The following is a 26514-nucleotide window of genomic DNA, read 5'->3' as shown; positions in this document are numbered from 1 at the left end:
ATTATTTATTTATTAACAGTAAATTGTCTGTTAAATTTAAGTGTGAAAATGAATTCTAGCAGAGCCACTAACCTGTGCATTCTTCTGCCCTACAAAGTAGTTGCAGGATACACTTGAGAATTTGCAATGATTTAAAAGTTAACAGGAATAGTAACTTTTGCAATAGTTATTAATTACCGGTAATTAACATGGAGGCAAGTACTTGCTTTCAAATTTAGGTAATGGCTACTGTGTGCAACATTAGAGAAAGAATAGTGATGGTGTTAGATTTTTCAGCATGCTGGACTTGTGATCCTGTGGTCCCGGGTTCGATCCCGGGCGCCGGCGAGAAACAATGGGCAGAGTTTCTTTCACCCTATGCCCCTGTTACCTAGCAGTAAAATAGGTATCTGGGTGTTAGTCAGCTGTCACGGGCTGCTTCCTGGGGGTGGAGGCCTGGTCGAGGACCGGGCCGCGGGGACACTAAAGCCCCGAAATCATCTCAAGATAACCTCAAGATAGATAGATACTGTAGTTCAGTTGGTCTACGTACTTTTGGAGTTAGTAGCACAAGGTTCATTGGTAGATGTCTCGCTGTATTTGTTTCCTTGTGTGTCCTCCGTAATCTCGTCTCTCTGCCCTCAAATGCAATGATTTTGACTAGCAACTCCATGCATGATGCCTAGATTTCTGCATCACAGTTCCACCCGTGCTTTTCGTAGCTTTTTAAATACATGCAAACTTGTTTATTAAACATGGGAGAAGATGTTTTACTGAGAAGTTGGAAAAGTGAGTAATTTCAATCTGCATGAGATTTCCAGGAAGGTAACCATTTCATAGATCAAATGTAAATTCTCAAAGGTAAAGAAATATAAAGACATAATGCAGATGACACCACACAAGTGTTGCTACTTAGATCTTAAACCAAGCTCACTCATATATATATATATCTAACATACATTTAGGTTAGCATCAGTAATAACAACAATTCAGCAATCCCATGACTAATAGTATAATAATCTGTTCCATAAATTAACAACTCTGCTTCCAAAGCAGTATTTACCCAGGAGGTTTATGAATTTAAACATCTAATTTGTATGTATTATGTTGATAGATTTACCAGAATTTATCTAAGGGCCATTATCTCTAGTGACCTCACTGGGGACAGTAAGCTGGCAGCTTGTCAAAGGTCCTTCATTGCTCTTGAGGGCTTTTTCCAGGATTTCTGGTAGGGCCAAACAGTAGTTCCCTGCAGCTAACCACAGGCAATAGCTCCACACACACAAGTCACATCAGCCCCAGAAGTCCTTAAGGAGAGAGAAAATGGGAAAAGGGAAAGTGGTAGTTTACTCATTATCAACAAAACAAGTGCTAGTACCCCATGCATACCACCAGGTAGCAGCTCGGGTCACCCAGGGGTCCAGCTATCCTTCTTCCACATTCATATGCCGCCTCCCCAAGGTGCAACAATTCTCACAGGAAAGTTGAACAAATAAGGGTGGGGTACGGGAAGCTACCAAGGCCGCCAAGACAGAAATGCATACTGTAGTTTATTTTGCTTTGCCTGCACTGTACTTTCTGGGCAGTTTTGCAGTTTTGAGTCAATCTCGGTTCTCCCATACTTCCCTTTCCTCTAAATATTTAACAGATCTCTTTTACTAATGCTCTTAGGAATCATGCAAGAATAATAGAAACTAACACTACATTGTGATATAGTACTCTTATTAAAATTATCATTTTCTATATTAAACCCTTCACCCATTTTGTCCTCAGTTTGTGGATATCCCAACCAGTAACTCAACATCTACAACCATTAGGAATTTAACACCTGGTGCAGAATATTCTTTTGCCATTTTAGCCTACAATGAGTATGGTCACTCAAACTTCAGCTCTCCTCCAGTCAGGGTCACAATGCTCGGTAAGTCATTGTAGCAAGTAAAGGAGCTAAATTTTGGGGGTTCATTAATGGTGTCATAAAATATAATGATAATGTAAGTACTCTGCCATTGTTTAAAAGTTTAACAGGATTCAAGAATAGATTGATTAGGTACAAGAGTAGGAGTGGGTGGATTTCAACATAACCTGTCTAGTATGGGTCAGAAGGCCGGGTGTGGTGCTCCCCAATGGTTTATTTGACTGAAGTAAGTGCTTCTTGTTAGTCCTTTCCTTGAGATTAGGTAAACTTGGCAAGCTTAAATTTGTGGCTTCTAATGATAAATTAATTATAATTAGTAAGCACCTTAGAAAAAAAAAATGGTCATTGAGGATAATTTGCTGTTAAATCTTGTTAATTATCACATACAGGTATTTAAAAGGGACGCCTAGTTAAACCTTTTTTTTTTTTTTTTAGTGTTATATAAGTCCTGTAACTTGTAGCCCTTCCTGTTATTTAAGTTCATAGTTATGGGATGATTTTATACAGATTACATTCACTTTTTTATCCAGCGAGTACACCTTGTCAGATACTGTACTGTATACTTTTGGCTATGAAGTCCATTAACTTTTACTATTTCATACAGTTATCTCAAATAATATTTTGTATGGTAATTATAAATGAACCATAATCATTAATTATTTTGCTTATACTATTATCATCGAAGCGTGTTCCTTGCACAAAAAAAAAACTACAAAATTATGTGAAAACAATTTTCAGTATAATTAAGCATTTGCAAATCTTCCATGAACTGTGTTTTTACACATGTCATACAGTACCAACTTAAAATTTCTATTGGAAGATGAGACCTCACGGAGCTGTGTTTTGTCAGGGTTGGTGGAGGAAGCCGCAAGCAGCAGTAGCAGCATGGACAGTCAACAGCCTCGGGTGCCTCTCCTTATTCTGCTTCTCATCTCTCTCACGGCAACTGCTCTCCTAGTCCTTAATGTCGCAATAATTGTCTGCTTTGTCAGGAGGCGAGCCATGAAAAGAAATTTGTCAGGTAATAATGATATTGAATTTGTGTTCCCATCAGTAAAGTGTGCAGAATGTAGGATTATTCTTTTACCATTTTAGAAGCAATTTTGTACAGGATTAGAATTTAAAAATTACTGTATTTATATTTTATGGACTTAAATTTTCCACTTTAAAAATATAAATTAAATACACATTTATTGGGAGTTTTCTCATTTTTAACATGCAAAATACTTTCATGTTTTACATGTTACTGTTCATATTATAATTAGCCCATACAAGTGGCCCGTGCTATAGGCAGTTTTGGAGGGCATGGATTCAACAGTGAATTGTGTAAGCATTCCACATTGTGTAGAGCACAGGTGAATCTCAACAATAGCCTACATTGGTTGTGTGTGGAGTAGCAAGAATACTATACTTTTTTAAAACACTAGTCCTCTTCATTTTCTGCAGTGTACCACTCTCTCTCTCGCATGCTACATTCTTATGTTTTATGAAGGTTTTGATTTAATTCTTGCATCACTACACTTTCCAAGAATCTGTGACTGTTTATCAAGTCAAGAGTGGAAAAAAGTGGCTTTTTGGAGAATGGAACCTACTTCATTTTTCTATAGTCCCCCCTTGTTTGACCCAAGTGTATTTTTACTTGTACATTTTGTGTAGAAGCACAACCTCCTCACAAATTATAGGCCACATGATTTTTAAATTGTGTGAATGATTAAGGTTGTTAAAAAAATAATTTTGCCAACAAAAAATTTTCCTTTCATTTAATCTTATGTGAACATTATAGTACATAAAAAACTTTATATTACAGATTAGTGTATGTTTTTTAATTAATTATTATGGTTAACAAGTTTTTCTTTAATATAAAACTGCCATTTTCTAACATGAACTAAAATAAGTTTGCTAAAAAAATCATTAATTTTCTCTGACATTTCAAAGCTTCTTCAAGCAAGACAACGGCCTTGGAGCTTTACACTCCAACCTCTGGAGCTGCTAGTAGTGGAGATGAGCTCCCATTAACTTCATTTAATGATGTCCCTCCTCCAGAGTACCAGGTGAGACCATTAACAATGTCCTTCAGTAGGGCATTGAAGGACTTTTAAAGTATGTGAATCAATCTACTAGTACGTAGTAATTTCACCCAGAATGAGTATTCTGCAGTGCTCAGTATTACCCTTCAGGGACCATATGAAAAGTTTCCATTGGTACCAGTACCAGAAAGTTTACCTCCCCCCCCTTCCCTCACTGTTCATGAACCTGTTCTATAATAGTACAGATTTTCATCTTAATGAATAGAAAAGGATAGGTCAGAAATAAAATTGTGCATGGTTTTCAATCAAATTTATGAATTAGAGGATTTAAAAAACCACAAACCATACAAATTTGCATTCTACTAGTTTATAAAGAATAACAACAGATAAAGCATTACACACACAAATCACAATAGCACGATATATATCATATGAAGAACTCCACAAGGGGCCGTGATGAGGGTTCGAACCTATGTCCAGGATGATCCCAGGCGTAGGTTCGAACCCTCATCACGGCTGTTATGGATTTGTTCATTTGATATCACACTTGTGATTTCTATATGTACTGAAGTAAGGGCAAAGAGGTGAATATCTGGTTGACAGAGCCCGAGTGCATGGGGGAATTGTGTGAAACACCGGTTTGTACTTCGGAGAAGCTGGGGATCTTTGTGAGGACAGTATCGTTCCAGGTTGCAATTCTTTTAACCATGTCGTGGTGCAGTCGACTAAGGCGCGTCGGGATCATCCCGGACGTAGGTTCGAACCCTCATCACAGCCCTTGTGGATTTGTTCGATAGATAAAGCAGTTTGTCAACTTGAAAAATCTAGCTAGTAATGTTTAAGGTAGCTGCTGCATATTGCAGAAACATTTGATTCTTATAGTATGCAGGAAAATATCAGCAAAATCATGTAATAAACACTCACAGTTGTTTATTAACAGCTTTGGCTATCTTCCCTTGAAACAAAAATCTACTTCATATGAAACCTTATAGGCCTAAGTTTAAAACTGATAGTTTTAAACATAAAACATGTGCTATAATAAAATTAACTTATATATTGCCTAATGTGTATTTATGTAATGTAAATTTTAATGTAAATTTTGTGTGTGTTTCAGTCTATTGAATTGCAGACAAGAGAAGAGGAATGCGAGCAGACCAGCCTTATAAATCCACTCATTAATGTGGAACCACCAGAGCCCCTCACCACACCACTAATGGGTACAAGTCCCCGATCTAGAAGTACAAGCCCCTTACTGAATGGAGGGATCAGTGTTCAGAATGATGCGTATCATCTTAAAAATGATAAGTCATCTCCTAAGATCTCTGTATCTAAATTGATGCCTGGTAGTTCTCCAAAATTAGAAAATAAGATGTCCATGGAATACACTACTACAGTTCATTCATTAAATAACCCAGATGTTTGCCCAGTGGCCACCAGTAGTTGTAAACCTTTACTAAAGGAACAAGAAGCTTTAAATCCATATTCAGAAGATGACGATGCATCTTTATCGTCCCATCACAGTAGCAGTTCATACAGTTTTGTATCAGGACAGACTCGCCCAAAATTTTATTCTCCTTGTCATCGACCATCTAGGCTGACAACTAAAGTTATATATCATGGTCAGCCACATATACAACAGCAGATAGAGCAGCAACAGCTCCAGCACTATCAACAAGACTACCCATGTTGTCAACAAATGTCAAAGGACAAGCAGATGTCAACCTTGCATCCAAACCTGAATCCTTCTAGACTTTCAACTTCTGCAAGCTGTTGTGATGCCACTTGCAGGCAATCCCTCATTACAGGTAATGAATTAGGAATATGCGTACTTATGGTCATTGAACCCACCTACATAAAACCTGTTGCATATCCACATGCTTATGCTTGCTTGCTTGCTTGCTTGCTTGCTTGCATACAACCCCCACCCACTCCCTTTCACCTGAGATGTACACTACCTCTCTGTTTTGCCTGGAACCCCCCTCTACTCTCTCCATTTTCTCTAGGAGTCCCTTTTCCTCTTTGGACAAGAACATTTCTTCAAATCAGAGATATAGTAGACCATTATATTTACTAGAAATAAGTAAATGCCCTAAAAATGTGTTTCATGAAATGAAAGATTTCCTCATGACTAAAGATCATGTTTCAATTATGAATTGCCACCTTTGTATATGTTCAGATCATTTCCTCCAATCAAAAGCTAGTTAACACTTTGTGGATCCCATAATTCACACTAGTGCTGGCAGATATATAGTATAAATTTACTGTATATTTTAATCAAATGTTTGTAGACAAATACAATTAAAATAAAAGTCAGAGCTAATATTAAGTTTCTTATAGTCATGGAAAAAATGAGCCTTTAGAGATCAATTATAATCCAAATATTTTTCAGAAGATTTTACCGGAAATCTTTACCAATCACATATTAATTGTTTGAGGGTAATGAATTGTGTTAAAAATTACCATAACACAGTTGCTAGGATTGAGGTACCCTGCATTTTATCTCGTATATGACCTCATACATATTTCCAGTTTTTTGTCACCTCAAAAGTATATTGGTAGTCAATTCAATTTATCATAAAGATTCTACATGAAGGGAGGGGGAGGGGGCCTTTACACAACTGCTCAATTTACTGTAGTAACTTTTTTCCTGGAATATGAAAACAAATTTTATCTGCATTGTATAATATTGTACTGCATTTGAAAACTAGTACAATAATTAGAGATAATTGAGACATAATATTTTAAAATAAAAAATGCATATTTGAAAAAAAAACTTGTATTGAAAAAGTCTCTACTGTTCATTTAAATCATTTATATTTTTTAGATATTTGTCTGAAACAATTGTAAAAAAAAAAAGCCTTAAATGTAATGAAATGCCACTTTCTGGGTGAGCCCGGTAGCTCTCTGAAGCTATTTCGCTGAGATGGCTCCCAACTACTATGCCACATCAGCTGTGGGGTTCCATTTGGCCTACTGGGGACCAGAACCAAAACTGGGTCCCCTCAGAGGAACAGAGCAGCTAACACACTGCCACCCCACTGGAAATGCATCCAGAAAATCAACAAACCCGTACAGATCACCACTGGGTTCTAGAGAGCCAAAGACTCAAAACTGTCAAATGAAAATCCCCCATAATGTAAACCATTGAATATCTCTAAACAAGTGAAAGTTCATTAGTACTACTATCTCCACTAGCTAGGAGTGCACCATGAGCACATGCAGCTCCAAGCACACTACAAGTCAGGAGCATGCAACACCAAACCTTACAATAGCACACTTTTGAAGTGCAAAAAAATACAAAAAAAAAAAAAGGCCCCTGCAGGACAAAGTCCAAAGATGGCTGGCACTTAGCTGAGAAGCAGTGACTTCTGCCATGGCATGCTGATGACCCCGGGAGCCCTACAGTGGACGTGTTACAAAATCTGCATCACCAACAGAACTGACCTCATAGCCCAGTGAGCACCTGAGGCTCTGCCCACCCCTCAAGCTTCATCCACAGTTGGGGGTGGTGCTAATGACCTCGCACTTGTTTTGAGAGATTCGGTTGTTTACATTGTTAGGGAAGTTTCATTTTGCAGTTTTGAGGCTTCAGTCTCTTTGAACTCGGCAGTGGTCTGTACTGATTTGCCGACTTTCTGGATTATTTCCTAGTGGAGTGGTGGAATGTCACCTGCACCTGCAAGATCAGGGAATCAGTACCGGCCTTAACCTGACCAAGTTACGTGCTTGCTCAAGTAGTTACTGAACTAAGAAGATAGCAAAAGTTAAGTCATGATAACAAATGTGTATTGCTTTTCATTTCAAATAAATTATGTTCTAAACTTGTAAATACAGTTTTACATTTTACAGATGTTCCAGGAGGATATGCCACACTACAGCCACGTAGAAGTTGTCTGAAACCTTCACAGTACAACACACTACAGCGTTCCCATTCAGACCATAACTACACCTATAATAGCCTACAATGTGTTTTTCCCCATCCTACTATGGAGCTCAATCCAAATATATGTTGCCAAAACAATTTTTGTAGCAACCCTCAACTCTGTACACAAAAAGCTCAAGGAAGTCATGGTGGGATATCACAAGAATTTCCTATTTATTATGCCAGGTCAAGACCTGTTAATAGTGTGTGCTCCAGACATAACAGTATCAGTGAACAAATTAGATATAGAAATATCCCATCTCATGAACCAAAGAATTCTGTAGTACCACCTGACTTGTGTAAAATAGAATTTTCAAGTATGAAAAGAGTAGGTTGGAAAGAAGTTGTTCCCGATAGTCCTGGACGGGGAACACTGGCTTCCCGAGGCTCAACCGACACTTCCACTTCATCCACTACGTCTACTCTTACTTTGGGTCCAGCAAGATTTCCTCATCATTTTGTCAGGCAGGATAACTTAACAAATAACAGTGATCAAAATTTAGGCATGGATAACCAGAGATAAAATAATATTGATTAGTGATATTTATTGAATACTTTTTTCTCTCAATAGTACACTGCATTTTAATCCATTATTAAATAAATTAATCCTAATTGGAAGAAAACAAAATAAAAATTCCTATGCACGGAAAATTGAATGGGAATATTTCACTGCTTGTATAATATATTACTTTGCATACTAATGCAATTAACCGACAAGGATAATGACTATAAAACACTGTTTTCTCTTGTTTCCGTTTTTTTATCCTCCTACATTATTAAAATTATATTCTTCCTCCTGACTTCATCTTCCATATACTATGACGAAATGTGGACATTAGTCACTGTATCAAGCATTCATCTCTATTTTTATATGAAAATCTTTGAACTTTATCCTTTATCAATGACTGCACCCACTTTCCCAACATATTCTAGTATCTCATCATATTAATCTTATAAAACCTTTCAACTTTTTGCACCTGGTCATATTTCATACTCGTGTTGCATTCCTATGTACTCTTAATCAAGCCAGTTGTTGCATCCAATTTCACTTAAAATATTTGCAACTATTTTTGCATGATAATGGGGGATCATGCAAAAAATTGCAAAACTTATTCTGGTTGAAGGAATAACACTGTGAAAGAAATCATTCTTTAATTAAGCAGTGCAGTATTTCCACTTGATGTAAAATGGTTTAATGGAGAAAGTTAGATACAAAAATTGGCTAAGCAAATTATCACCCTTTTATGGCTGTTTTGATTATAGTCTGAAGCCTCGCATACTAAAAGACTAATGGCCTAATATGTCACAAATTACCAGTTTACCATTCATGCATGTATTACCATGCCTACTATATTTTTCTTCACTTTATCCTCTAATTGACCAACCTGTTGACTTATTTTGTGTCAAATGATGTAATATAATGAAATAAAGTTATATTAAATTTAAATATCATTATTAATGGCTATAATCCATCAATATTCAGTGAGCAAGATATTGAACTTTTATTTTAAACAGTGCTTATACACAGAACACTTACACAAAACAACAACAACACAATGCGAAAGTGTTGCCTTTCTAAGGTACTAAGGTAGGTAAGGTAATTATCAGGAGAAAGCACCGAGCCATTATGACTATATAGCATTTGGAAGGGGATATGGGGATAAAGATTTAGGATAGGACGAAGGAAAGGAATGGTGCCCAACCACTTGGACGGTCGGGGAATGAACGAAAACCTGCAAGAAGCAAAACTTTCACTGTACCGTTCAGTCAAAGTAGGTGGTCACTTATTAACCAATAACAGTGACTAGCCTAAAGTTTTAATACTGGACCACCACAAGCCTGAATCCTACCGCCATCATCTATGTGTCACTGAAGGACTAGAATTAGAATCTGAGAGGAATAATTACTGATACTGTATTGGTTAATCACTAAGGCCTTTTTATAATAGAAAGTTAGACATGTTTAACCCTCAAAGTGTGACTTATTTTCAACACTGCCACCCTGACTGAGCAAAACAAATTATTGTACAGGGTACTTGTTTTTTATATGGTAGATCTGTATTGAAAATTATTACATTTTATCTACTCATATTTTAAACTGGGCAACAGTTAGCATTACTTGTGGCATTACATTGTGATGGGAACCAGGCCCAAACAAAAAATAGTTTTATGAAATATATATACAGTATATAGGGTCCCGTTAGTACAGTCAGGTTTGTTTCCGACTCAAATCCCAGGAGGGACAGAAATGCTTGGGCATATTTCCTATCACCTAATGTCCCTGTTCACCTAGAAGTAAATAGGTACCCAGGAGTTAAGTCGACTTGTTATTGGGTTGCATCCTGTAAAGGTTAATAATTTAACCATGAGGAAAGGGGGACCTTGATATAAGCCTAACATGTATATGTACACTGGCTGCCTGTCCCCAACACAATGAATTTACACAAAAGAAATAGGTATGTAAAAGTAAAAAGAATACCAAAAACAATGTTATACAGTGAAGATCTTTGCTGGGCCAAGTGCTACTATCCAGGATGGCCAACACTTGTCTGAAAAAATTTAAATTGGAAGAGTGCTGGTGTGGAAAGAGAAGCGTAACAGTAAACATCACAGGCTTGGGGGACTGATAAGGAAGGCGGGTATTCTGCTGGTGGTGTGCAGGTGGAACTAACGAAAGAACTGCTTGACGATCAGGTGGTTCGTTCATCTCGGGGAGTTCACTGTCTTTTTTTTCTATGCTTTGTTTACCTTACTTACTGTTTGTATTGTTTGGTTCACCTATCTTTCTAGTGGTCTTTTCTTGGTTAGGGTGATCTATAATCCCCTGCTCCTTGCAACTCTTCAGAAGGGGCCAGGTTTAGGCCTCTGGTCCCCTGTAGGCTTACAACTCACAAGGGGAAAGCTGATTGAACTTAATAGAGCTTTCCAGGTAACAGGCACCAAGATGCCACCATAGGAGCCCTAAAGAAAGAGAGAAGAATTTCATACACAGTTTTAAAAATTCTAGATGATAAAATATATTTTCTGTATTTAGTTCAAAGACCAATATTTCAGAGAATGTTAGGTACAGTACTCTAGTTTTGAAATAAACACACAATATGGTATTTATGATGTTAACAACACATTTGTAATGTATCTCAATGATAGTGCTTAAGCTACACTCACCTCAATTACATGCTAACCCCAATTTAAGACATTATTACATGTCTTTATGGTGTAGACCCATTTTAAAAATGTAATCAGATGGTAGCACTTGTTATTCTTCATTACAATATTTCCTTTCATACTCTTGTTCAAGGTTTTTCAACTTTTTTTCCCAAGTTAATGCTTTTGCTAAATTCCAAACACTTTCTGTGAGATCTCCTGTAAGAATAACATCATTGACACGCTTGCCAATATTACCAACAGCATTATAATTTATCAGTACCCTCGGTGTCCTTGTTCCCACAGCATCTGCGATCCCAGCAAAAGGGTAAACCTGTAACAAAAATGCATATACAAAATTACTAGGCAGTACTTACATTTGATAATTATAAAATTAGCATTTACAATAATTTCAAATATTAAATCTCAGCACCAACATTTTCAGTACAGTGATGGACAGAACCAGGCCCAAAGATAACATTTTTATAATAAAACAACAAAACTAGTCATGAAAATGATATACAGTACATGAATTACTCATAAACTATCTTGAGTCAAAATGTACAACTTTTTAGTACATCTTGAGTTACAATGGTCTAGTGAGTAGCAACTAGACTGCCAGTACATGTTTGCATTGTCCTAACACTTGTTTTTATAATATCCACTTAACATAAAAAATTGTAAACAATCAAATATATGCTGCATATTTTAAACCAGATCCAATCAATATCAGAACAAATTAACAGCTAAGTTTCAACATACATAATCAAGCTGCTGTATATATCTTTGATATTCAATGAAAATGCATCCCTTACCCCCTTCTTGATAATAAAGTTTATTATACAAAATATCATTATCACTATCTAGAAAAGGGCGTATCAGTTATTTTAATTTTACTTCCTTCACTTTACTGTAATGAATTAGCCAGTATATGTAACTCATCACTATTGGCACATTCTCAACTTCAATTCATATACTGTATGTATAGAATAAAGCCTATGATCAACCAATACATAGCAAGTGACATCTGTCTAGTCTAACACATTTCCTCTGATCACTTGTCTCATTTGTCTCTCCATTAGAACAATTTTCAGCAAAGTTAGTCCTCTTTTGTGTTCTAACTTCCAGAAGTCTCTGTGTGGGACTTTGCAAAATGACATTTTTTGGCCCAGGCATATGCAGTCAGCCCAACCCTCTCTCTCTCTCTTGCAAGATCTTTATGGCTCTATCATAAAAGCTGTGATTTGTTACACAGAACATTTCTTATACAAGTCGTTTCTTTCTAGATAGTCTACCCACTTAATTGAAATTTGTTCAAGAGATTTTGCTACAGTGGAACCTCAGCTTACGAATGCCCCTATTTACAAACTTTTGGGGTTTTGAGCTCAATTTATTCTTAAAATTTGATTCAGTTTACGAGCTTTGCCTGGGTTTGCGAGTTTGTTGATACACACATGGGTCGACCGAGCCCGTGGTTCCTGGCGGAACAAGCAACCGCGCCTCAGATTAACAGTTCATCCCAAGTAGTGACGATCGGGCTTGAATTCTTTGTAAAGAATTTCATTGTTTTTCAGCTTTTTTGGTTTCGAAACATAAAATTATTATATATCACACCATGGGTCCCAAGAAAGTCAGTGGTAAAGTTCAACCCAATAAAATAGTTGTGAGTAGAGGCAGTAAAAGATGTCCTTTCCTCACTAAGAAAATGTGTGAAGTATGGGAAGAACTGCAAAGTTTTGCTGAAAAAACTCGCCCAGATAAAGCTGTAGTAGGCCGTTGCGCTAACCTTTTTAATGACAATGTGATGTCTCATTACAGACAAGTGTTAAGAAAGGAAAAACAAGTCTCTATGGAAGGTTCTTAGTGAGAAAACAAACAGTGAGCCACAACCAGGTCCTAGTCGTATGAAGGCAAAACGCAGGAGAGAGAGTACCCCAGAGAAGTCATCACTGCCTGATGCTTATAAGCTTATATAATGGAAGGGGATTCCTCCTTCCAAACATAACACCTCTCTCCCCCCCTCCTTACAGTCTTCCATACACCAACAAGAGTCATCAATAAAGATAAGTTATACCGTGTACATACTATAGTACAAAATATTTGTGCCTATTATGTATGAAATGTATTTTGAAGATAATAGTTTTGGAAGTGTGGAACGGATTAATTAAATTTACATTATTTTTTATTGGAAAACTTGTTTCGTGTTACGAATTTTCGGGTTACGAGCAGCCTTTGGGAACGGATTAAATTCATAAATGAAGGTACCACTGTACTATGTTTGTCAATGATACAGGTCAGTAATTTAGAGGGTCTTCTCTGTTTCTGTTTTTATAGATTGGAACTGTTTGGAATTCCACTTGAAATTTTATGTTTGAGGTTCCCTGTTTGTAAGGATGTTTTAAAAAATGTGTAGTGGGGGCACTAATTTCTGATGCATACTATTTCCTGAGAACCTTGGACTCAGACTCAGATTTAGCCAGCCCAGACTCCATCTGGGCTGACTGCTTTATTTTTATCTAGTTCCTTAAGCAGTTTTTCTACCTCACCTCTAGGTACTTTGTTGTGTTCAAGTCATTATTGTGGCTAGCTCTGTGAAACCCTCATTCAGGATGAACACACTCTGGAAGTGTTGGTTTAGCATTTCACACATTTCCTATTCAGTTTCTGTCTCCCATTTGTGGTGTTAACAATTTGCTTTTTATGAATTTATAGAAGAGGCTGGGTTCTGTTTTACATTTGTTCACTATCTATTTCTTAAAATTGTTCTCTTTTTCTCTTTCTTCTCACTACCATGTAGTTGTTTCAAGCTTCCTTATAGTATTAGTATGTTTGAAGGTTTGGCTTGTTTCAATATTGCTATTTCTTTGTCTTTTGCTGTCTACCTCTCTAAATTTCTACTAAACCAGTCCTGTTTTCTGTACAGTATTTGCATCTCTGCTTCAGTATTTACAGTTTGGGGTGACTTCTTCATATATCTTGCAAAATTTAGCATACATCACATTTATTTCCTTCCTTACAAATACTGTATAACATTCCAGTCAAATCCATTAAAGAGTTCTCTAAGACTCCATTAGCATCCTCAGTTGAGTTTCACTGGTGAACACTTTTCTGTATTTGTTTAAAAAGATTATAACACAAGCCATGTATTGCATATTTTATTTTTAGTAGAATACGGTCATTCTTACTTTGTGGAGGCAGGTTCTGGAGGGAAAATTTCTTTGTTCTGATGCATAAATTCCTTTAGGAAGAGGTTCACAAATCTGCTAGTCCAGATTTCTTGCATCGTAGGCTGCCCAGTCTACGATGCAAGAAAACCTGAATAAAACCTGAATAAAGTGCATGAAAACCTGAATAAATCTGAGTTCAAGTTTTTGACTGCTCTTCTCAAATAAAAATTAGAGTTACCGAGATTTCTGCTGAACAGGAAACTAACTCAAATGTCCAGCTAACTTGTATGGGGTTGGGCCCCATATAATTTAGATTATCCAGCATAGACAGTAATTTTCTTATCCTGTTCACATTACTTTAAACCACTTAGCAAGGAAAAAAATATTATTTTGTCAAGTTATTCGTACATACAGGGGTACAAGTCTGAAAATGTTTGTAAGTGCAAGGGTAGATATTGATATAGTAAAAGTAAAAAACTAAATCTTTTAAGCATCAGCAAGAGATAATCACCTCAAGTGACGTTCCAATGATAAGAAGAAGATCTGTGAAATGAGTCTGTTGGTTGTATTCCCAGAATGACGAAGGGAGATCCTCACCAAAGAAAACAATATCAGGTTTGACTTTACCCTGTGGATATTACAAAAAAAAAACTTTTCTCAAAACATGCAAGAAACACTATAGCATTTAGAGAAAAAAAAAAAACAGAAAAGACTGTCTTTTCTGTTTAGTAAATTTAAGGCTTTCAAGTATACCCACCTTAAATGTGATAACTGAACAGCAAAGGTAATACTGTAGTTTAATATATACAATGAAAAATAAAGCATTTTGTATCTCTGCCAAATTCTCATTTCAAATTGTATTTATTTACAGTTCAACATTAATATGTTACAGTTAAATATTAAAACATTGTATGTTTATAATCATCATGAATAGCCTTTCCATAAATATCCAAAGCTGTTCACTCACAATACTGTAAGTACTGTACTACATAAGTTTTGCAGAACCTATTTTATTCTTTAATGGGATACACTGTAATCTGTACCATCTGTTTTTTTTACTGACCAAAATTCCAAACAAGAAAAAATCTCACCTTGCATTTGGTGGCTTCACACATTGGAATATCCCCTTCTATGATGGCTTTTTTCACTTTATCAGCACTGTGCATCTTGCCACAGAGAGTACATGATGCTGAAGCAAAAGTGCCGTGAGCTTCCATAAGCTTTGCATCTGGTATTCCTGCCACTGGAGATATTCATGAGGAACCCATAATCAATTATCTCTTTGAAAAGACTAGGAAAAGATAAAGTATATTACTACTAACAACATTTGTATTTTCTTTACCAGGTACAGTTTGGTAGATCAAGGCCCTTTTTCCTCTTCTTTTCTTTTATTGCAAGGATGACCTGTGTACAGGATTCTCTCTCGCTACACGTCCACAACGTTTCCTTTTGTATCGTTTATATTTTGTCTTTGTGGAGGGTCAAAGCTGTGAAAGCCTTTACCTGCATGGTAAAGGTTTATACCCCCTTCCTACTATTATGAAATGCCTTTTCCTTTAAAAATTTTCTTGCAATTCACATTTTATTGCCCTGTTCACAGATGGACTGAAGTCTATGGATGGTGTATGCTACTTCATTGTTCTTCTTAATCAAACCTATATGTGTCATCTTTTCCCAGAGGTTAGCATTTATTTATGGCACAACTTTATAGAATTTTGAATGCTCTATGCCAGCTGCTTTTTATGCACCAATGCTACTTTGTTGTTGTGGTTGACTCTTGCTGTGCCCACATGACTCGAATCTTTTTAATCTTTCCCATCCTGTGGTGGTCAAAATCCAATTCTGTAAATGGCTGCTTCTCATCTTTCAGCAGATTTAAAAACAAAGTCAAATTTTGCTGGGTACCCAGCAATCATGGTGAACTTATAGCACTAACTAACATTGTTAGGGAGATCACTCCTGTCCCATCTCCTATAAGGGGATTCATTATTTTGATTTCTACTCAGTCATTCATACCACACTTCATCCCTATTGGCACGATCCATGGTCTGGTATTACAGACAAGAAACTATGTACTCTTAAATGTGCCTTATCACCATGGCTTTCCTAAAACCACCATAACAGACTGTGGGAAATGGCTCTGACTAGGCTGTATACCGGCAACGTGCAGTTAACTTATGTGCACTTAATGAAACAATGCCCTGCTCCTTATGGTGAAAACTAACTGTCCCACTTCCAGTCATATACCTCTTCATAGAATGTTTTGATTTTCAGAAAGATGAAATTTTTGTTTTCATACTCCTAAACGGCATACTGATTTAAAAGTAATACATGGAGCTGGGCATGTCTTAAAATGTGTACCAAATCATATTGGAGAAAAATTCCATATGGTGATTGGAGTACGAGGAAACCATAGATGGCAACTGGAGCAGTGTAGGGGTTAATGTCCCTCTGAGTCACATGTCCCTCAATAGAATCCTTAGTGAATCCAATGCTTTTCACGTCACTCACCTTATGTTTTTTTACTTTCATATTGGTATCCTGACTGATATTTAGGACCTTTTGAATATCATGCAGAGGATATTTCAGAGAATATCCTGCATGCAACACAGATGATGCTAAATGGTCTTCTTGGCTTGTTACCTTCTTTCTTCAATTACTTAATAATTGAAACACAGAAGTTTGAATACTCATTATTTGATTCAACTCAATTCTACCAAGAGAAAGGTATATATATGACTACTAGATAAGTTATTTATGCAACACTCAACAATAAATACAATTACAAGCAATCTGTATAGGTAACATATAATTTTATGTAACAGTGACCTATTAAAGTACTAAACTATTAAAAAAGTCTTATCTACTTATTTATTTTTGTATTTACTCATTATTGATATACTGTATATACAAAAAGGTACATTGGGTTTATGAGAGTACAGAGCATTGATGTTTTTACATTCTTGTAAAGTCACTGATATGCATAGCATTTCAGGTAGGTCCTTAATCTAATAGATAGTAGTTTATCAATATCTTAATGATTTTAAGTTTCATTAATTTAAGTCTATTAAGTTTTAGTCTTTAATGTTTTTCCTGCCCGAAACGCTTTGCGTAGTAGTGGCTTTAGGCATTATATGTACTAGCTCTATCTATAAATCTATCAATTTTTGTATCACCTCTTGTATGTATGTACTTTACCTAAATAAACATTTGAATTTTTTTGAATTTTGAATTATTAAACACACTGATCATTATTATGTACATAAATGTACTGTATTTGCCTCTGTCTCTTATAAGATGCCATAAATCAGAATTGTTCTAGAAAGAGCAAGGACACTTGTTTAAGAATTTATTAATGCACAGGCAAAATAAACCACCAGACGGGATTTTAATGAAGCTTTCAAGCCATGATAAATACTGTAGATGTTGAGAGTTCACCATTATGAGAACCCAATGTTCATTCATCTCTTAATGTATGGATTATTAGTTAAAATATAATTAACAATCTGTACTTACATCTCTCTAGACCATCAATGTTTTGTGTGTACACCATCTGAAGTTTTTCTTCTTCATATAACAATCGGAGAAAGTGATGAACGATGTTTGGTTTGTAGTTCACTCCAGGATAGAGATCTTGTGCTGGACAGTGAAATGCTTTAAAATATGCAGTATACAGTTTACACAACATTAATTCACATTCACTTTTTATTTCACATAAGTTACTGTAGATTTGAAAGTTTAAAATACAAATAATTAACATAAGAATGAAGGTAACTGCAGAAGGCCTATTGGCCCATACGTGGCATCTCCTATTTATTTACTTTATATTTATGAACATAAAATTTAGCACATTAAAAGTGATATTGCATGATCAACACTTATTTGCAGTTGATAATAGTACTGTACTATAATTTACAAAGTAATCATAGACCTTGCTTTCCCATGTCCCTCTGAATCACTTGTTCTTTGATAAAATCCTTGGTGAATCCAACCAATGCCTCTGATGTCACTCATCTTGTCTTTTTTCTCTTGTACAGACATTCTAAGTGGTATTTATGGCCTTTGGAATATCTTGCAACACAGGCACTGCTAGTTGGTCTTCTCAACTTGGTGCCTTCTTTTGGTAATTACTTACTTTACCATCTACCACCCCCTTTCCCCCACACTTATCATAGATGCCTAACAAATCTTTTAACTTACCTAATGTAAAGAAAGGTCGAGGATCCATCATAAAAAAATGAATGTCAAATATAGCCTCTGGATAGGGAAGATTATACTTTTGTAGATTATCATACATGCCAGTCCCCGGGGTTCTGCAATATATTGAGTAAATTAGCATCACAATTATCTAAAGTGGCACTAATGTACATATATAAATCCAAATGTAAATACAGTACTGTACACCCTACATGGTTCAACCCATAGGTTGTAATGATGCATATCTATCAATCTATATATATATATATATTTTTTTTTTTCTTTCTCTCACTTTCTTTCTTTCTCTCTTTCTCTCACACTCTCTCTAAAAATGAAATCGATATAGGAAGAGGTATGTGAAATGCATGAAACACTAAATGAACAGTTCTAAAATGTGTTCACGTGGAGTAAAATTTATGACGAACCACCATCGTAATGGACTTTTTGAACGTAACTGATGAGCACATCGAATTGTCTAAGAGATGAGGTAGAAAAACTCCTCAGGGAGTCATAAATTAAGCTGTTGGATCGGATGGAGTCTCACTTTGGGTACTAAGGGAATGTGCATCCGATATTAGCACCCCTACTACAAATTATTTTCCAAATATCTTTACAAATTGGAGAACCTAGCTGATATGGAAAAAGGTAAACAAAGCTTCAATCTATAAAAATTCAAACATGGAAGACCCTCTAAACTATAGACCTGTATCACAGACTAGCATGGTACTAAAAGCTCTAGATTTTTTTTTTTTTAAGAATCAATGGAACAGAGTACAGTACCTGGAAAGTAATGGCATAATATCAAAATCATAATAGACAGTCAGTTTGGATTTCAAACAAGAAGGTCTTGCATATCAAAATTTACTTAGTTTTTATAATGAAGCCACAAGAATATTGCAAGAAAGCGTCCCACATAAATGACTCATCAGGAAGTTACAATACATTGAAGGTGTGACAGACTTCTAAATTTAGGAGATAAATTTTTAGAAAGACAAATGCAAGCAGTGATCAGAGGCAATGTCTCTGACTGGAGAAGTGTCACTAGTGGAGCACCTCAAGGTCAGTCCTCTGGTAAGATTGTGAGGACAGAGAGAACATTCTCATAAAATCTTCTACTTTAGTTTATCTTTATATTCAAGTGAGTACTAGTATTCAATTTACCCCCATTTTTTTTTTTAATATTAAGAGTTGAATTAGATATTACAATTATCACATGGCATTTTATGTACATATAGCATAGTGGTCAGCACAGTCAGCTTACAACTGGAAGATCCTTGATTTGATTCCCAGACAGGATCAGACATTCATGCATGTGTCCTTACTCCTGATGCCTCTGCTTACAAGCCAGGTATGCCTGTATATGTAGGTTGAGCCTTAGCATCAATATAGTTCCCTCAGGTTCATCCCCCCTTGTCTTTTCAGGATTCAGAATTAAAGTGGTTGGTGTTTTCTACTTGCTCCAGATTTTCTTCTCTAACTCCTCCTTCCAGTTTGGCTGCTTTTCAGCAGGCCTGGAGACCACTTTATTTGCTCTCAGTTCTAAAATCTCTGCAGGGTTTGGAGTCTGCAGGTGGTGTTTCTTCAGGTGTATTTTGGGCTTCTCTGGTAACCACCTCTTGCACTTCAAGAGAGGTAGTAGATGAACCGATGTTTCCCGAAGAGAAACCGCTGCCTTCTATTTCGCTGCCTTCTCGATTTACTGTTTTCCTGCAGTAAATCCTTCCCTGTGGAGATATGTTTTTCTGTCTTCTATATCAGGCGTGGATCTCAGCTCTGCTCCGGTGACTCCTTTATCTGGGGTATCTAGGGCTCGTGTGGAGACTGAATGTGGTAACTGGGTGCCTTTCCTCTCTGGCCTTTAGTTTCCTTATTATTATTTAGAAGGTTATTTGATTAATGTGGATGATGTGTTGTAGCCCCCTTTGTTATTTCAAATAGATTCCTAACTGATTCCCTCTTACGTGCACTTCCAAGTTCGAGTAGAGTCCCTGGAGACATTGTATCTGCGGAGGTTTCTGAATTCTCATCTTTTGCCCTTAGGGGTGTGGTTGGCACTTTTTCAGTTCCTACTTCAGGATCAGGGCCTGGCTTCTTTTGAATCTGAGTCAGCCACTTCTTATTGGTTGTGGTATGAGGTCTTTAATTTATCCTGGTGTGACGATATCGACGCCATCTGTTGAGGGAGGTGTGATAATGACAATGCTATATGTTGTCATCCCCACCCCCCACACCCAACACTCATTTTCTGTTCCCAGTGGAAGATTGTGATTGCATTTGATCCTGGTGTACTTTCTGTCTTGCTAATCGATTTTTGTCCACAGAAGTGATGTGGAGAGTATCTTGGTCAGCAGGAATCAGTTCATCCAGGGCAGTCCTGAACTCAAGACATGTTCCAGCGGAACAAGTGGCAGTCGGTATAGACAGTGAGCTGTCTGGAATTACTTATCGAAGTAGTGTTGATTGGACTGATGTACCCCGGAATGGCCAGACCGAATTACTAGATGGAAGAAATGGCTGTCTGTTAAGGCTTGTTGCCAGTGTATTTCTGGAGACTTCTGCCAGTGTGTTGCTGGAGAGTGGAAGTGGTGCTTTGGACCCCGTGACAATACTGTGTAGGACTAGCCCATGTTTTACTGAGTAAGGTGAACTCGCCGGTGTGAGGACCAATGAGGACAGACTTGGGAAGAAACACTTGAGTGGTGTATAATAGAAGACAAAGTGGACTCGCTAGGAAAAGAATGCGGGAGTTTTACAGTGTCCTGTGCAAAAGTGGCAATGTATGTATGTATGTATGTATATATGTATGTATGTATATATGTATGTATGTATATATGTATGTATGTATATATGTATATATGTATATATGTATATATGTATATATGTATATATATATATATATATATATATATATGTCGTACCTAGTAGCCAGAATACACTCTTCGGCCTACTATGCAAGGCCCGATTTGCCTAATAAGCCGAGTTTTCCTGAATTAATATATTTTCTCTAATTTTTTTCTTATGAAATGATAAAGCTACCCATTTTATTATGTTTGAGGTCAATTTTTTTTTATTGGAGTTAAAATTAACGTAGATATGTGACCGAACCAAACCAACCCTACCTAACCTAACCTAACCTATCTTTATAGGTTAGGTTAGGTTAGGTAGCCGAAAAAGTTAGGTTAGGTTAGGTAGGTTAGATAGTCGAAAAACAATTAATTCATGAAAACTTGGCTTATTAGGCAAATTGGGCCTTGCATAGTAGGCTGTGAAGTGCGTTCTGGCTACTAGGTACGACATATATATATATATATATATATATATATATATATATATATATATATATATATATATATATATATATATATATATATATATATATACCTTATATATATATTTATGAAATACACTTGGTGAAGGTTTTGATTAGCCTGGTTTACCCCCTTTTTCCTTTCACGATTTATTATTACAATCAGTTACTGTCAGTTCTGGATAACGTACCTATGATTCCAGGTGGGATCAGTAACCTAGCTAGAGGAAAATTTCCTTGGGACCTAACAAGGCTTTGACAATGCCTGCATGCTCAAGTGGCATAAGATGAGTGCGGTCTGTCAGACTTTTTTGGGTGGTTTCTTTGAGCCACTTCAGTCTTGACTCTTAGCACTGTCTTTGCCTTGGGATGTAGGTATATGGCAGCTTCATGTTCAGTTGCTTTTGCTGTCTGGGTCTGCTGCCAGAGGAGATCAGAAGGCACATGCACACGTGGCAACAGTTGTGTGTTTGGGCTGTCATGGAGCTATTCTTCAGTCAGCTTTATGGCAACTTGGATGCCTTGGCTGATCTGCCTGTGGCTGGGACCTTGAATGAGCTGCCAAAGTTTTTTGCCTCTCTCCTTTCAGGTGGTGGTGGTGGACTTCTATTACACTAGTCTGTCTTGCCAGCATTCAAGAAAAACAAGGACCAAGATTCAGCTGTTCTTATCCCATTTATTCTTTCCCCTTTTCACCTCTTGTTTTCTCAAGGATGCTATGTCTTTGGTTCTCTTGACTGCAGCGATGGCACTCCAGCCACCTGGTCATGTTTTCGTAGCAGGGTTCAGGAAAGATGAATAATGTGAAAATGTACAACAAAGAAAAATAAGACGAGAAATTATTTTGTCTCATTTTTCATGGTCATAAATTTCCTTATATACTGTACAAACTATATACTATACAGAGATCGAAGATGATTTGTTTTATGGTTCCCTGTGGTTGGAGACAGGAAGCCTTCTAGGCTTATCAAGTTTTCCATAGGCAAACTACTTGTGAACCTCCCCAACATACAGGATTGGTATGGTAGCCTATCCAGGCCAGGTTTTCTAGTTTAAAAAATCCGGGTTGGAATTTTACAAAAAAACAAACTAAATAATGGAATTTTTACCAACCCTGAACACAGGCATCAGGTGAAAAGAAACATCCTATCTGTCTTGACTGTCCCACTCAGGTGATTGAACCAGGGATTCTCAGTTGTGAGCCAAGGATGTAGACCACTGCGCTACAGAGCCCATCCTTAACACAAATAAAATAAATAATAAACATACCTAAAATCAGGAATTCCAGATGGAGTGCTAATACCCGCTCCAACCATAACTAAAATGTTCTTGGCTCTTTCTTTAATAAATTTAGCCACGCCTTCCAAAGTCTTTAGGGTAGAGCCATCATTATTGTTTGATGATGATGACCATAGCCCAGTGTAACGTTTGGACTGTCGACTACACTGCTGTTGCCGGAATAATGGCTTGCGAGACAGCACAGCATGACAAAATGTTAATGACTGGTTATATGAGAAAGGAAGAGCCTGTAACACTGAAGACAGGTATCCAACATTTATTCTATGACGCTCAACTTTATTAATACATGTGACTTTTTTCAAGACACATGAAGATTTTAATAATAGCAATGACATCTCGGAAAAGGCTATTTGCAAGACAACACTAAAAATGAAATATATCCAGTTAAGTGTAAGAAGCTGCACACATGAGATTGTTCTTCTTAATTGCCTTGATGGGCCACAATAGAACATCCACATGCACCCTGTCGATCCGGTTCCCGGTATGGAAACAAAAGGGGAAGCTATCTCGAAAAACAAAACTGTAAAAACTCTAAACCGCCTCACATTGCAAGTACACTGGGGCGACGCCTGGCAACACCTGAATATCCCCGGCAGGGTAGCTATCACTGCAAAGAAAGAGCAAGACGCATTTCACGCCCAGATGGAACACAGGAGCCTCCAGGGCCGTCAATCCCCGATACTCCTCGCTCAAACCCTCAGGTAAATTCAGGTAAAGGTAAAAAAAAAAAAAGTCTCCAGATTCCTGCTCAGGGCACTTAGAACAAGCCTGACAACGCAGTCAAATCTATCAACGCCCCTGACTCCATGGCGATATGTGCGCCAGGTGTCGCAACAGGGCAGTTGAATAGAGGTGCCTTACGGCAAAGGTAACCCAGTGGAGAGCAAATGCAACACGTTCCCCCACAGGCGAGCAGCAGGCCGTTACTGCACGGCTGACACGGCTCCAAGGTTGTTGTGGTTATGGGGTTAGGGGCAGAGACAGCACAGGCCATGTGGACCCCGGCTGTCCTTCCCGTGCGTCCAGAAAAACTTACTTAAATGAACAAATGAATAAAACTTACTTACCTTTTATTTATTTGTATTTATTTATTAGCTGTACCCAGCCACAGCAACCTTTCCCCGTCCCCTAATCCTTCCCACCATTCAGCCCTCTCCCGTCCCCTCGTCCTCCCAATTCAAAAAATTAAGAAAAAATCAAATGTTTATTCAGGTAAAGTACATACATACAAGAGGTTATACAAAAATTGATAGATTTATAGATAGAGCTAGTACTTACAATGCCTAAAGCCACTATTACGCAAAGCGTTTCGGGCAGGAAAAACATTAAAGACTAACACTTAATACTAATTGAGATTAAAGTATAAAATGTGTTAAGAAAAAATAAAAATAAAAAAGGGGGCAACATGGCAGGAAAAAACAGCACAAATACAATTAGGTCGGCAAACAACGTTGTTTAAAAAATAACAGACTTGGGTTGACAATATAGGGGTAAGGTAGGTTATACCTGGTTGATACCTGGTTGATGGGGTTCTGGGAGTTCTTCTCCCCCAAGCCCGGCCCGAGGCCAGACTTGACTTGTGAGAGTTTGGTCCACCAGGCTGTTGCTTGGAGCGGCCCGCAGGCCCACATATACCTGGTTGATGGGGTTCTGGGAGTTCTTCTACTCCCCAAGCCCGGCCCAAGGCCAGGCTTGACTTGTGAGAGTTTGGTCCACCAGGCTGTTGCTTGGAGCGGCCCGCAGGCCCACATACCCACAACAGCCCGGTTGGTCCGGTACTCCTTGAAGGAAACAATCTAGTTTCCCCTTGAAGATGTCCACGGTTGTTCCTGTAATGTTTCTGATGCTCGCTTGTAGGTTACAGGGAATTTATTAGGTAGTGCTTAGTTTTTATCTTAAACTGGTTGAGAGAGGTACAGTCTTTAACATGATTGGGGAGGTCATTCCACATTCTGAGTCCCTTGATTTGTAGAGCATTTCTAGTTTGATTAAGTCGTACTCTTGGAATATCAAAACGGTATTTGTTTCTGGTGTTGTGCTCATGGGTTCTGTTACAACCTTCAATGAAGCTTTTGAGGTCAGGATTGGCATTACAGTTCAGCGTTTTATATATATGTATAATACACATGAGAGAATGTGCAGTGACTTAATATCTAACATATTCAGAGATTTGAGTAGGGGTACCGAGTGATGTCTGGGGCCAGAGTTGGATATTGTCCTAATAGCAGCTTTGTGTTGAGTAATTAGAGGACATAAATGATTTTGGGTAGTAGAGCCCCAAGCACAAATACCATAGTTGAGATATGGATAGATGAGGGAGTAATAGAGCGTCACCAAGACAGGGCGAGGTACATAATATCTGATCTTAGAAAGAATGCCAACAGTTTTTGAAACTTTTTTTGATATAATTAGAATGTGTCCCTGGAAATTCAGCTTGTGGTCAATGAGATCGCCAAGAAATTTGCCATCTAATTTGTTAAAAATTTGCGTATTGTTTATTTTGAGATTTATTTGATTAGAGGATTTATTGCCAAACAGAATATAGAACGTTTTGTCAATGTTAAGGGTGAGTTTGTTGGCAGTTAGCCAAAGATGGACTTTCTCTAGCTCAGTATTTACTGTGGCATTTAGAGCAAGGGGGGTCAGGACTGGAGTAAATGAAGGTTGTGTCGTCAGCAAATAGAATTGGTTTGAGGTGTTGGGAGGTATTTGGAAGGTCATTAATGTAGATAAGAAAGAGGAGAGGGCCAAGTGCTGTGCTGCTTTTTCATCTATGTTTTCATTTCTTGTTTTCATTCTACTCATTATGTTCAATTAGTATTAAGCTTGTCATTTAAGTTTATCATGCCCGAAACGCTTTGCGTAATAGAGGCTTTAGGCATTGTATGTACTAGCTATACCTATAAGTTAAACAATCCTTGTAAATATTTATTGTATGTATGTACCTTACCTAAATAAAATTGTATTGTATTGTATTGTATTGTATTGTATTGTATTGTATTGTAAGTATGCTGCCCTGGGGAACACCAATGTTGATGGGTAGGGTGGGAGAAATGGAATTATTCACAGAAACATACTGGAGCCAGTCAGTAAGATAAGATTTGAGGTATTGCAGGGAGTGACCTCTGACTCCATAATGATGTAATTTAAGAAGAAAGTTTTAGTGGTTGACAGTGTCAAAAGCCTTACGCAGGTGCACAAATAACCCAACAGGGAACTCATTTTTATCAAGAGCTGCATGAATCAAGTTAATCATACTAATAAGTGCATCGTTAGTGCTTTTTTGGGTCTGAAGCCATATTGACAAGAGCTAAGTATATTGTGTTTGGCTAGATAAGAGTAAAGCTGCTTGTAGATTAGTTTTTCAAATATTTTTGACAAGTTAGGCAGGATTGATATGGGTCTGTAGTTGTTAACATCTGTGAGATCACCACATTTGTGGACAGGCGTTACTCTCGCTTTTTTTAGAATATCTGGAAAGGTTTGGAGTTCAAGTGACTTGTTGAAGAGCAATGCAATAGCAGGGGCTAAAGATCTGGAGGCTTTTTTTGTAAATTA

General features: G+C 37.3%; 2 protein-coding genes across 6 annotated transcripts in view; one reads left to right on the top strand and one right to left on the bottom strand.

The window, feature by feature from the left end:
• Positions 1-9290, top strand: part of LOC123755806 (nephrin) — an 88662-nt gene extending 79372 nt beyond the window's left edge. For 2 of the 3 annotated variants that reach the window (XM_069300103.1, XM_069300102.1), the window contains 5 exons: positions 1753-1897; positions 2745-2915; positions 3830-3945; positions 5036-5726; positions 7771-8978. In XM_069300103.1, the coding sequence (XP_069156204.1) occupies positions 1753-1897; positions 2745-2915; positions 3830-3945; positions 5036-5726; positions 7771-8366 (1719 nt within the window). In that variant the 3' untranslated portion in view covers positions 8367-8978. Of the gene's footprint in view, positions 1-1752; positions 1898-2744; positions 2916-3829; positions 3946-5035; positions 5727-7770 lie in introns of all 3 variants that reach the window. The other variant, XM_069300101.1, reaches the window with a different exon arrangement.
• Positions 8372-23971, bottom strand: LOC123755807 (NAD-dependent protein deacetylase sirtuin-3). Of its 3 annotated transcripts, XM_045738644.2 has the most exons (8): positions 23818-23971; positions 22927-23191; positions 18354-18466; positions 17670-17792; positions 15245-15396; positions 14665-14781; positions 11008-11320; positions 8372-10803 (listed from the first exon to the last, which is right to left on the bottom strand). In XM_045738644.2, exons 1-7 carry the CDS (start codon positions 23948-23950, stop codon positions 11099-11101), a joined length of 1125 nt encoding a protein of 374 aa, XP_045594600.2. In that variant the 5' UTR covers positions 23951-23971; the 3' UTR covers positions 8372-10803; positions 11008-11098. The 3 variants fall into 3 exon arrangements, with proteins under 3 accessions (XP_045594600.2, XP_045594599.2, XP_045594601.2); XM_045738643.2 differs by having other exon boundaries at positions 22927-23938; XM_045738645.2 differs by lacking the exon at positions 14665-14781 and having other exon boundaries at positions 22927-23940.
• Between the last annotated feature and the right edge of the window lie 2543 nt (positions 23972-26514).

This window comes from Procambarus clarkii, chromosome 43, assembly GCF_040958095.1.
Source record: "Procambarus clarkii isolate CNS0578487 chromosome 43, FALCON_Pclarkii_2.0, whole genome shotgun sequence".
NCBI lineage: Eukaryota > Metazoa > Arthropoda > Malacostraca > Decapoda > Cambaridae > Procambarus > Procambarus clarkii.
The sequence above is the reverse complement of the archived record's forward strand: the minus strand, read 5'-3'. Positions and strand labels throughout refer to the sequence as shown.